The following is a 13,826-nucleotide window of genomic DNA, read 5'->3' on the forward strand; positions in this document are numbered from 1 at the left end:
GCTGCTCTCTGTTAATAAACGAGTTTTCTACCTGCTTGAGTTGACTCCCCACTCTGTCTGATTGTCTCCTGGGCTGAGCACTGTGCACTTACCTTTCCTAGGACCCCATCCGTCTTTCCTGGGACGGAGGAAGACCCAACAGAATGCCACTTTGGAAAATGATCTCACAGCTTCTTTTCTTACAGTTTAGCATGAGTTAAAGCTGTCAGCTTTATTCATCGGCTCCCAATATAGGAGCCAGTGTAAATGTCCTTCAACAGATGAATGAATAAAATATGCTACATTTAAAAAAATGGACTTTTCAGAAATGAGGAGGAACAAACCAAATTCTGATAATGCAGAATCTCTTTGAATCTTGAGTGTATTATGCCAAGTGAAAGAAACCAGGCAGAAAGGCTTTTACTATGACTCAATTTATATAACATCCTAGAAGAAACAAAACTAGAGTATAGAAAACAAAAAATGAACCATGAGAAGCTGCAAATAAGAGAAAAACTGACTATAAGGAGAACAATTTGGATTGATGGGACTGTTCCATATCTTGTTTGAGGTCATTTGTGTCAATTGTTACATGATGGCATATATTTCTGAAACCTAAAAGGACATTTCTTTTTCTTTTTTTTTTGGGAGGGGGGGTCCAGTTGTGGGGCCTGAACTCTCGGCCTGGGCACTGTCCCTTAGCACTTCAGCTCAAGGCTAGCGCTCTACCACTTGAGCCACAGTGCCACTTGCGGCTTTTTTCTTTTTGCTTATGTGGTGCTGAGGAATCAAACCCAGGGCCCCAGGCATGCAAGGCAAGTGTTCTACCACTGAGCCACCTTCCCAGCCCTAGGACATTTCTTATATGAAGATTCTACCCTAAATAAGGCCAACCTAGCAATCATGAAAACCAGTAACTGATACCTTCCTTGGCCACCTATTTCCGTTGTACTTGGGGCACTCAAGGTCTCCCTTGTCCTCTTACCTGCTTCATTAAACCCTTCATGGAATTGCCAGGAAATGTTTCTTCATTTCTCGTTGAAGAATTAAAATCATTTGATCCTTCTTCATTGATTCTGCTGATCTACCCTTTCAAATTAGCAGCCATTTCTTCTCTTTCATTTGAATTATTTTATGGAGAACCCATAAATTTTAAAGATAGGTAATTTTTATAAGTAAAAAAGTTGTTCTGATAGCATCCCAATTGCATTTCTATGGCTAACTCACATACTTTTACAGATAGCAGTGAATGCCTCACAGATGACTGCAGTATAATTGCTGGAGGGAACCTAACTGGTTGGCACCCAGATTCTGCTGCTGTGCTCTGGCGAAGAGTCCTGGGAATACTTGGAGATGTGAATAATATCCAGTCACCTAAGATCCATGCTAAAGTTTTTGGCTATCTCTATGAACTCTGGTACAAACTGGCAAAGGTATGTTCTGCTATGTTATCTTTTCCTCTAATCTGGAAAGCTGATGTATCATTTGACATAAAAACAGTTGCAGTTAGCTATTGAACATATTCTGGAAGACAAATTAGGCATTAGAACAAGTACATTGGATTATCAAAAAGTAATACATAATATTTAAAGTTTTAGTACTTTATAAATGTATTAATAGTTATGTCATTTAGGGCAAAAGTATATTTGTATAATCCTATACAATAAAAAAAATAAAAGTATTAATATTTTATTAGAATATTATAATAGTTTTAATTATTGAAATAGTTTTAGGTTTCTTATTAAGTGATACTGGTTTTATTCTACAATGTTTAAAAAATGTAGAAAGTACAAAAAATTTACAGCACCATCTGACGAACTAACCAATATTAATATATAGTCCTATTACAAAAGTAGAATCTTAGAGTACATATAATTTTTGTTCTGGCCTTTGTTAGGTGCTAAACATACATTTTTCCTGGTTATTACAGTTTTTTTTCCAAAACATGAAGTATAGCTTTTTTTTGGGGGGGGGGGAATGGGTCATGGGGCCTGAACTCTGGGCTTGGGCGCTGTCCCTCAGCTCTTCAGCTCAAGGCTAGCACTCTACCACTTGAGCCACAGCGCCACTTCCGGCTTTTTTTTTCCTGCTTATGTGGTGCTGAGGAATCGAACCCAGGGCCTCAAGCATGCAAGGCAAGCGCTCTACCACTGAGCCACTTTCCCAGTGCCTGAAATAGCTTATTAAATCATTCCTTATTATTTGGATTTCAGGACCCCTTCAGAAATTCACATTCACAGAAAAGCAGTGCTCTAGTTTTATAGATACCCACAAATGATAAACTAGACACAATTCACAGTAAAAGAAAACTTGTAAATATTGTAGATTTTCACTTCACTTAGGGAAATTTGACTGGAAGCCACTACTTGGCTATGGAAGACTGTGTTGCAATGTTACCTTCCCTAAAATTCTCCTCTTTGTGAACTAGATTCGGGATAACCTAGCAATAAGTCTGGATAACCAGTCTTCTCCATCTCCTCCACTCTTGACCCCACCACTCAGAATGTTTGCATCATGGCTATTTAAGGCAAGTGGATATGTGTTTATTCTTTTATTGTAATTTCCTCTTCCTTTCTGAAATTGAGTTTAACAAATGTAATTGCCCAAGATGGCATGTTTTGAAGACAGACTGAGTTTTCCTAAAGCTACTGCATCCCACATCTTCATAAACAACTCTTCTAGAAAACTGAGAAGTAAATGAAATGTTGAAATACTCTGCATCTGGTCTTGATTTAATCTGGAAACATCATCTCCTTGGCAGGCAACAACGCTGCCAAATGAGTATAAGGAAGGAAAACTGCAAGCCTACAGGCTGATCTGTGCCATGATGACCAGACGCCAGGATGTTCTGCCAAACTCGGATTTCCTGGTCCATTTTTACCTTGTGATGCACCTAGGATTAACCAGTGAGGACCAGGTATTCTGTGACTCCTTTATTATTATTACACATCAATAAGCAATTGTACATTATACATTATTGGTTATCAGGGCTTGTGGAAATATATTAGAAATACTTAACTGAATCTCAAAAGTCTCCTCTTTTACACATAGTACCATGATAGTCTCTTTCAAAAATTTAAATCACTTCTATCACATCTTTATTTCTTCACCCCACTGATACTGCATTTTCCACCTACATTTGCATTTTTCTGTGGCCAAATAATCCAATCTCTGCCTATGTTGTCAACTTCAGTTCTATCTCAACAACTTATTTGAGTTCTGTTGAAGAAAGCAATGCTGATCAATTAAAAAATGTTTAGAAGCTACTGCTTTAGTAGTTGGATTCCTTTTGTAAAAGACTTTACCTCTTAAGTTGTTTTAATGTTAATTGAAGTTTTTGTTAAGTAAGAAAAAAAGGCCCAGGAGGCTCACCCTGTTACCCCCAATCTTGTAGATCCTAGGTTTAGGGGCCAATCTGTAGCCAGCCCACCACCTTCCTTTCTTAGAACAGGGAAGGCTACACATAGGGACACATGAACTCTTGACTCATTGTAGGATATCAAATAGGTAAATGATATGATTACTTGGACTTCACAGAAAATACTCTAGACAACATTTGGAGGATGCATTTGAAAATGTAATGATAGGATAGAGTAAGAATTTGGGCCGCAGACAGATATTGATTAGGAAGCAATTAAACTAATATAGGTTAGAAAATGGCACAAACTAAGATAACAGCACAGGAGATAAATAAAAGGGAACAGGAAAGATTCAAGAAGTTTTGTTAGCATTTTATTTTGTCATTACATCTTTCTTTGTTTTTTTTGTGCCAGTCATGGGGTTTTTTGCTCAGGGCTAATACATTATCACTTGAGCCTCACCTCTCCTCTTTTTTGTTTTTTGTATTTTTTTGGTGGTTAATTGCAGATAAGAGTCTCATGGATTTTCCTGCCTGTACTAGCTGTAAATCTCAATATCTAGATTTCTGCTTCCTGAGTAGCTATGAGTACAGGTGTAAACCAGAGGTTGCCAGCTTATTACGTTTTTTAATATTTTATTTTTATTATCTTTAAGTAGTTATATAGTGCGGGGCTACCATTCAACATGTTGGTCTATAAGTATAATATATCTTGATCATTATCACCCCTTTCATCATTCTCTCTCATCAGTTCGTGTTCTTGACCACCTAGAGTTATAGGGAGCATTTCAGAATTTATCCTTTAAATTGTTCTTACTTTCCAAAGAACTTTTTGAATCATTTATTACATACAAGGTAGCTGTCCTTTCTGTATTTCTTTCATTCTTTGAATATACAATGCATTTATACAGACCTTTTTTTAAATTTAATTTTGCAGTACTGGGTTTTGAACACAGGGCCCTGCACTTGCTAAGCAAGTGCTGTAGTCCTTGAGCCGCATTCCCAGCCTTTTTGTTTTACTTTATTTTCCAGATAGAGTTTTATGATTTTTGCCTAAAACCAGCCTCAGACTGAAACCTCCTACCTCTGCTTCATCCCTAGTAGATGGAATTACAGGGTCATACCACCATGCTTAGCTTAAAACTTTAAATTACAAAACATTTTAAGAATTTCATGCGTCAGTAATTCTCTCTCCTATCTAGGTTTTGTCAGTTCAATGGTAACTTTTAAAGGTTTTAAGTAAGTTTTTAAGGTAAGTTTAAAATAAGGTAAGAAATGTTACTCAACATCTTTGTTTGGTTGAAAGGATCCCAAATCTTCCCCTAATAAAATATAAACATCAGGGGAAAGGCTTATTATTTGCTGTGTTCACAAGCTAAATCTTGGCTCTTAGCATAGTGCTTCAACACAGACACTTTCAAACATGACGCTAAGGGAAGAGGGTCATTCTTGAGGTTGAGGATGAAGTTTAGTGGTAGAGTCTTGCCTTGCATTTGTGATGCCCTGGGATAAATCTTCAGCACCAATAAATGAACAAGTAAATAAATAATTCTCCTGCTTAGCTCTTTCATTGGTTTTGCTTAGGAATGTATTTGAACCTTCCCGATGCTTGGGAAAAATTTAATATGTTCCTGATGCATATTTTGAGCTTTAATAATTAAGCTTTTATCTGATTCATAGCCCTGCTGTCTTGATCTCTCATGTTCACTCAGAATTCAGCAGTGTTAGGGGACATGTACACCGTAGACTGGGCCCATAGCTTCATTTACTTCTAAAGTAAATGTACAAATTGGAACATCATGTAGAAGTATTTGCATTCCATTTTAAGTAGTTCACAACTTTCAGTACAACTACAAGTATTTTTTTACAGACCAATGCAATGTAGGGTGTATGAAATATTAAAGATCAAATTGGGATGAGAATTAACTTCATCCATAGTAATAAGCCCCCTCATGTAGGGACCAAGGAAGGAAAGGTTAGTTAGCAGTACTGTTGTTTAAAGTGGTATTTTTGTTAAGATCTTTTAAGGGAAATGTTTTATTTGGAAATAACAAGCAATTATAGACCTGATATAGAAAGAAGAAATTTGAGCAAAGTGCAGTGATTCATAACTATAATACTAGCTACATGGGAGGATCACAGTTCAAGACCAGCTCTTAAATAATGAAAATGAGATCCCATCTCAACCAATAAACTGGATGCAATGGCATGTTCCTGTAGTCCCAACTATGGGTCAGGTCACAGGTAGGACCATTGCAGTCCAGGCTGGCCACTGAATGAGTGGAAACATGAGACCCTATATAAAAGAAACCTAAAGAAAAAAGGCTGGTAGCATGACTCAAATGACAGAGCACTTCCCTAGCAAGCACAAGGCACTGAGTTCAAACGACAATACTACCAGAAGGGACAAAAGTAAGGAGGGAGGAAAAGGGTGAAGGGAAGGAATTTAAAGTCAGTCAAATAGTTTTTCTGAGAGTGGGTTATCTAGAAAATCACATACATGTTGGTATGAAAATGGAACAGTAAAAGATGAAATGAGAACTCAAAACAATGAATTATTTCCAAAAAGTTACATACAGAAGAGTTTTATGCTTAAAATAGTTCTTATAGTGTAATGTATGTTATGTTTTTAGTTAAGTAAAGGCTTAGGGATGTTTTGTAATTTGTTGCAAAATGCATAAATCTTAAAAGATGTCTCAATGTTAACAGTAATCCCAACATTTAGACTTCTAAGACAAAATGACCATACCATAAATCTCTTTTATAATCTTCCCATTGTTAAGCTATTAGAAGCCTGAATTTTATGTGGGTTTAATAGAATTGACTGTTTCACTTTAACCTTAGCAATTGTTGGTATATGTTTAAAAGCCCTTTACTGTCTGCCAAACAGAATTACCCTAAACAAACTTTATTCTTTTGCCAGAAGAAAATTCTGTAGATCTTCTAATGAAAGAAACTTTTCTCATTTAAGAAATGTCTTCTGGTTAATTAGTTTAACTTTTGGACCACATGTCTAAATAGATCATAGTGGTTGTTGTAGGATTTATATGTACTTCTGGAAACACATGCTACATTCATTATAAGAAGAAAAGAAAGCATTTGCTGCAAAAAATACACTTAAATTCTGTTTTTAAATTTGTGAACTACACCTGTGGCTGGTGCTGCGTCAGGACTTGTTTCCATTTTGTGAGTTTTCAAAGAGCCACACTTATAGGTAGCCTGGCATTAATAGGATTATTTTATACAGAGGAAACGTCATAAAGAATTTCCTGTTTTTAAATTTTTTATTTTTATTATAAAGGTGATATACAGCGAGTTTCCTGTGATTTAAAAAAAATAATAAATGATACCAAATAATTTAACTTAACATCAGTTTTAGCTTACAAATAAAATGTTATGTGTGTTTCTTCCTTTCACCTCTGGGTGGCATACTTGTCTGCTAAACTCGACCTTTCTGATTTAAAACTGCTACACCTTCAAACAGATGTTTCATAAATTACCCCATGTTCTGAAGCACAATCAAGTAAAATCATAACTTCATCTAATATCATAGAAAATTCATTATGTCGACAAGCTTGGTCATTTCCATGTAAAAATAATATATACATCAAACAACCAGGGTGTAAAAGGTAGCACATTCCAAAACAACTGTTTTTAATTTTTTCAAACTAATGTTAGGTATGCTAATCACTTCATTATTTATTAGCTAACATGACTTTATAAATATAGTGTGAGCTGTGGCTTATTAGTGTGATTGGAAACACTAATAAACACAATGTGGTGATGACTTTATTGTTTTCTTCACAATGGGTTTTTTTTTTTTTTAAAGAAACTTGATCTTGTCACTGGTTCCATGATAATTAGGATCATAAACACTTAGAATAACTATATCTTAGGAAGAAAAATTGGAGTGACATATTGACTGCCTGTCTTACCCATGAAGGGTCTCCCACTGGGCCTCCTCTTCCCAGCAGCTTTGTGCCTGGAGGCCTAGTAGAGGTAGGTGGAGGTTATTCATGTTTCTACCATCCACAATGCCAGGCTCTGTGCTAGCAATTGTGATACTGTCCTCTTTATTCTCTCGGATTCAGAGAGATAAATATCATGGCCCATTTTGTGAATAACAAAATTTCAAAAAACATTGAGAATTTTTGCCTACTGTTACACATTCAAAAGACAGAACTCATGTTCAGGTTTGGTTTATTCTACTCATTATGTCTCTTTCATTGATTCACGACTAAAAATGTTGGTCAGATACTCTGGATTTTATTCCACTCTTTAGTTTGCTGGGGCCCTGGCCATGGTTCTATCCTTTTCAGAATCATTAGAGTACCCCCCAGCCCGTGGACACCTTCCCATAGTGGCTTTCCCAGTTCTCTGTCATCTTTAAATTTTTCTTCTAAAGCTGTTCTTGGTTGTTCTAAGTTTTTCTCTTAATGTTTAAGTGGCTTTTTCACCTCAGTCTTCCCCAAAATATTTTGACATGAAAGGAGCTATGATGTGGATTTATTAAAAACAGTTCCTATTAATTTCATGATTATTTAAAACATATGGAAAGATCAATATGTGTGAAATGGAAAAGGACAGTTGAGGAAAGGAATTTTATTTTCATGTTTGTAAGAACATATATCAAAGACTGGAAAGTTTTCTTTTCTTAAAATAAGTAAACTATTTTTTAACAATGACTTACAGATTTAATGTCTTAATGTAATTTGTCTGTTCTACATCAAAGTTAAATTCTCTTTTAAATGCAAAGCTTACAGTAACGCAAAATTGTTGTTGCAAATTTGCATATAGAAATTTCGGGAAATGCAGATCTTTGTCATTTTCATCTATAAGTTACTATCATCACATTTTGAAATGCACCAGAGAAAGTACAAGGTAAAAGGGGCTATCTTGTTCCACCCAAACTGCAGAATTTAATCATAACATTATGATATGGCATAACATAGTGTGACAGAATTTAACAGTAAGGAACATGGGCCTTGAGTCAGGCTGAGTTCCAGTCTTGGCTAACACCAAGCCTTATGGACACTTTTAAGCAATTCATTTGGGCTTGCTATGCCCTTATTCCACTTATAAAATGACATAATTACAGAGATTTACACACTGGATCTGGAATGTGGAAGTGAGGGCTTGAGCCCTTATACTAATTCAGAGGAGGAAGAGGATAGCAACTCCAGTAACTCATTATTTTATTTTTCTGAAATCTGAAAATGCTTTTTTATTCCTTACCCATCTCTTGTTTAACTTTGAAACTTAGTGATTTGACTAAAAAATGTACCTGTGCATTTTGGGACTTTACAACAAGGTAAAGAACTAACAACTTCCCTACTCTGTGTTGTGAGTCACAAGTAAATGGTTTGTTTTGCCTTTGTATACCCATGATCTAGAAACATCTCTTGTGTTTTCATGGTAATTGGCTCACCGTTTACCTGTTCGATTGTTTTTTTATTCCAGCTGATGAAGGAAGCTAGGAAAGGTGGCCTTTGCATAGCTTAGACTTCGCAGTTGGATTGGCATTGAGCAGAACACTGATAGAACACTAGAAAGTAGATGTGGGGAGTGAGGAGCACAAGCCCAAGAAAGTTGGGTCCTCCTGCTGGAAATTTTACTCAGGCACTGACATTACTGTGACAAGAGCCAGGCAACAAGGTCTCTGCCAAAATCACCTACCTCAGGGTGTGGCTAGGTATTCTTTTGCCACCCTTACCCCAGCTATGGAGATTCATGCTTGATTCCCTGGCACTTCAGGATATTATATTAGCCATCTGACACTTCTGTAAGTTCCTCTCCACATCTCTCAGCAAAATAGATTCTTTTGTTCACAAATAAGACCCTGTCATAGTCACTGGCTTCTCTACAAGGTACTGCTCTGGTATATCAACGTTGGTTCATATTTCAGTTCCTAAATATATTTATAGCATTAATTTAATTTGTATTTTTTATTTTTAGCCACTTATTTTATAGCACAAATATTTAACTTGCTTTATAATATTTTAATTTTATTTCACTCGATATTTGAGTTAACTTTTTTTTTTCTGGTCAGTCTTGGAGCTTGAACTCAAGGCCTGGGCACTGTCCCTGAGCTTCTTTTGCTCAGGGCCAGCACTCTACCACTTGAACCACAGTGCCACTTCCAGCTTTTTTTCTGTTTATGTGGTACTGAGGAATCGAACCCAGAGCTTCATGCTTACTAGGCACACACTCTACCACTGAGCCACATTCCCAGCCCTGAGTTAACATTTTTGTAACACCAGCATTAAAGAAAACATAATTTTATCTACCTGCATATAGAACATATTCTATCATAGAAGTCAAAGTAGAAGGTCATGATTTTCTTCTTTATTTTTTTAGTCATAATTTTCTTAACGGATGTTACAACCTCCTCTCCTGAGGTATATGATGGAAGAATATAATAATAAGTAATTGTCTCTGAAAAGATCCCTTGAGGCCCCTCAGTGAGTATAAGACTCAGCAGTGAGCTTGAAAGCAAGGTACAGGGGTGATTCTTGTAAATTGGCCATACCTGAGTCTTTTAATAACCCCAGACAGCCTGTATCACATAGTGATATGTAATAATTGCATCAGTGTTTCTCAGACAAAGAATTGTTCTTTGCTGAAAATTTAGACTTATAACTTACAATTTATATGTCAGATACATATAAATTTCTAAATATATTTAAAGCCAAACAAAAATGAGTATTTAGATTTTAGAAAACAATTCAGATGCCAAGCTGAGGACCTAATATTTTGATGCTTAAAAACTAGTATTTTTTTAATGCTTCTGTCTGAAGTGCTTATTCTGTACAAGTGACTTTTTTTCATAAAGACTTTCAAATCATGGGATTTTGATTCAGTACTTATAAAGTATATATTCATGGATTTAAAGATTTAACTGATATGCCTCAATTGAAGAATCTTAGCAGGCCAACTTTATTTTTATTTTTTTATTTTTGTTGGTCATGAGGCTTGAACTCTGGGCCTGGGTGCTATCCCTCAGTTCTTCAGCTCAAGGCTAGTGCTCTACCACTTGAGCCATAGCACCACTTCTGGTTTTCTGCATAGTTTATTGGAAATAAGATTCTCATGGACTTTCTTGCCCGGACTGGCTTTGAACTGTAAGCCTCAGATCTCAGCCTCCTGAGTAGCTAGGATTCTAGGAGTGAGCCACCAATGCCCGGCAGCAGGCCAACTTTATAAAAAAATAACTGAGTAAAAAAATTTTTAAAAAAACTTACAGGCTAGTACAGTAAAGGAAAAAGTCTGTGTCTAAGGTTTATAACAATAAGGTAATATGTCTGTTAAGACTTCCAAATATAAACAATATATGGCCTTTATGGATGATAAGCCTCATATGAACACTGTGAGACTTGATCTAGAATAAGCTTCATCACTTACTAGTCATGTGGCTCCCATCTGATCATAAGTAGTTAAACATAGTTTTTACTAGAAGAGCTGTTTTGAAGGTATGAGATGCACAAATATTTAACTGCAATATTTATCTGTAACATCGATTAGCTTGCACAAGGAACCAAATAAATGATATATACCTTATGAAAACTGGAAATGTTGACTTTTTTCCCGGCTAAGTTGGTTTGAAAGCAGCTTATAGAGGAGGTGGATTTAGCAGGATGTTCAAAGATGGCTAGGATTCAGATAGCATAAAAGAAAGGTAGAATTTCACATGTCAGAGATATAGAACTTCTTGGGCAATGTTCAAGGAACAATGACCGAGTGGTTTTGTTAGTGCCAGATATGCATGGAGGTGATATGTGAGCATGAATCCAGCCAGTATTCCATGGATTTGGGGGAGCTTTTGAAATATTTTGAGTACAAAACTTGACAAAACCAAAATGCATCTTAAGAAGCTTAGCTTGCAGTGATTATGTGAGGTAGATTATAACTATGAGCAAATGATGACATCAAGAACAGAAAGGGAAATATTTTAAGAGTCCAGGAACAAATTTATGAGGCCTAACAGGGACTGGGATACAGAAGGTGATACGAGTATTGACATCTACAGATATTCTTGTACATATATCTTTGTATGTATAAAGTATTTGAAGAAATTTAGCTATGGTACTGAGTAGGAAGTGCTCTAAGATTGTAGAGCATTCTGGCACTAACCTCATTATCTGTCAAAGCCAAAGTTGTTTAAACAGCTGAGGTGATGAGTCAGAAAAGAAGTGAACTGGATGCAGTGGACTGGAAATGACTGGAAAGATGGACCCTAAGATCTAGGAGTGTGACTCAGTGTAGATTGTTTGCCTAGTATTTGCAAGGCCCTAGGTGAGATTTCTAGCACTGTAAAAACAAAACCAAAGAAAAATACTTTAGCCAGGCATAGTGGTGCATGTCTGTAGTTCCACAACTCATGGGGCTAAGGCAGGAGAGTCATGAATTGGAGGCCAGCCAGAACTATCTGTCTCAAAAAGACACTCTCTCAGAAAAGAGACTGGGAGTTGGGTGCCGATGGCTCACGCCTATAATCCTAGCTTCAGGAGGCTGAGCTGAGATCTGAGGATCACAGTTCAAAGCCAGCCCAGGCAGGAAAGTCCATGAGACTCTTATCTCCAACAAACCACTAGAAACCCAGAAGTGGCGCTGTGGCTCAAGCAGTAGAGTGCTCGCCTTGAGCTGAAGAGCTGAGTGATAGTGCCCAAGCCCAGAGTTCAAGCCCACGACCGACAAAAAAAAGCTCAGTAGTAGCTCAGTAGCTCAGTAGTAAAAGGCTTGCCTACCTTTTGCAAAGCCCTGTCAGGCTATTAAGCAGGTATATGTTCCCAAAGAATTCTTGCCTGTTAGGATTGAAAAATGGATGTGAAAGATTTCCAGGGACATTTCTCTTTACCTAAAAAAAAACTAAATATCTATTTTTTATTGTAAAGATACTGTACAGGAGGGTTACAGTTACATGAACAAGGTAATGAGTCCATTTCCTACTGAGCATTGTTACCCTCTCCTTTGTTTTCCCCTACCATTCCTTTTCCTCCCTCCTTCCCCTCTTCTCCTCCCCAGACCCCCCCCCCCCCGCCGCCACCCTGCCCTGGCAAAGTTGTAAAGTTCATTTTCAACATAGTGTCTTGTACATGCCATCGTTACAATGGGTCATCCTGTATCCTTATTTCAGCATTTTGTTATTTTCCTTCCCCTCCCCAAATTAGAAAAATGGATATACAAGATGCAGGACACTGGAAGCTAATATAGTGACAACAGAGGTTGTACCATGAGTGAAGAACATACAAAAAGACAAAAAAAAATCACATAGTACATTATAAGTACATTAAAAAGAAAGAACATTATTCTCTAATTCCGTTAGAATTCAGTTAGTGCCCAGATTATAAATTTGTTCAGAGTTATTAAAATGAACTTATACAGTCTCTGTTATTTGATGTTTTGTTAGTTTTTTTTTTTACTATTAGTTTCCAAAAGTAATTTGGCATTAATGGCAACCCTATTTATGTTTCTAAAAATATAATTTTAGCTAGGTGCAGTTGTTAATGCTTATAATCCTAGATACTCAAGGTGCTGAAATCAGTAGGAATACAGTTCAAAGCTAAGCTTGACAAAATATAAGACCTTTATCTGAAAAATAAGAAAAGAAAAAAGACTGAGGGGCTGGATGGCTCTAGTGATAGATTGCCTGTCTACCAAATACAAGGCCCTGAGTTAAAACTCCAGTACTGCCTCTGTATGAATATGAATGTGTCTATGTAAATGTATACATACATAGTTTTATGACATTGAATTTACTTGATTCAAATTGATGAGGTTTTTCTGATATACGGATATGCTTCAAAAATACAAAAAAATAAGTTTTATGAAAGAATAATATTTACAGGAATAGATGGTACAAGTCAACTCTCTCCTGCCATATGTTCTTAAATTAATGATTCTTAGTATAGGCTTAATGTACCAAATTCAGAAAGATGAAAATGTAAAGTTACCATATAATTAATATTAAACGATAGTTTCTAAGTGTTTCTCATGAGGTTTCATGGAAACGTCAAATGAGTCAAATTTTAGCAAAGAAAATTTTTTGTTATACTTTTTCAATTATAAAGGGGCTTGGGAACTTGAGACTTCAGTAGACTAGAGTGCTTTTTTTTCTTTTCTTTGGTAGCTATCAAACCAATAATTACTTTCATTAAGCTTCAGACCAAGCCCACTTGCACCACAATAAGGAAAGTAGAAATATGTAGAAGGTAACAGATGGCAGAGGTTTCAGTTATGAGGTTTAACACATGGGCAGTGAACTTGGTTCACAGCTTCAAAAAGTGTAAGATGATAGCATGGGAGAGTGATCTGGAGAGGAAGGAGTCCACCTGAGAGGCAAAACTGAAGTTTTGTTTTATTTCCTTTGTTGTATTTAAAGGTGTAAAGACACTTTCAAGTGAGTTTTGTCAGTGAAGAATAGGGACTAGATAGACGTAGTTGTACATCTTCTATCTGTTTAATAAGACATGCTAGGAAAACAATATATAAG

The 13,826-nt window shown here is 36.4% G+C and overlaps 1 protein-coding gene across 2 annotated transcripts in view; it reads left to right on the top strand.

The window, feature by feature from the left end:
* The window catches only part of Ralgapa2 (Ral GTPase activating protein catalytic subunit alpha 2), a 315,000-nt gene that overhangs the window by 137,349 nt on the left and 163,825 nt on the right, over nucleotides 1-13,826 (top strand). For both annotated transcript variants that reach the window (XM_070006662.1, XM_070006663.1), the window contains 3 exons: nucleotides 1,219-1,412; nucleotides 2,408-2,506; nucleotides 2,741-2,896. In XM_070006662.1, the coding sequence (XP_069862763.1) occupies nucleotides 1,219-1,412; nucleotides 2,408-2,506; nucleotides 2,741-2,896 (449 nt within the window). The remainder of the gene's footprint in view (nucleotides 1-1,218; nucleotides 1,413-2,407; nucleotides 2,507-2,740; nucleotides 2,897-13,826) is intronic.

This window comes from Dipodomys merriami, unplaced genomic scaffold (assembly GCF_024711535.1).
Source record: "Dipodomys merriami isolate MVZ:Mamm:240054 unplaced genomic scaffold, mDipMer1.0.p SCAF_7, whole genome shotgun sequence".
In the NCBI taxonomy this organism is placed as follows: Eukaryota; Metazoa; Chordata; class Mammalia; order Rodentia; family Heteromyidae; genus Dipodomys; species Dipodomys merriami.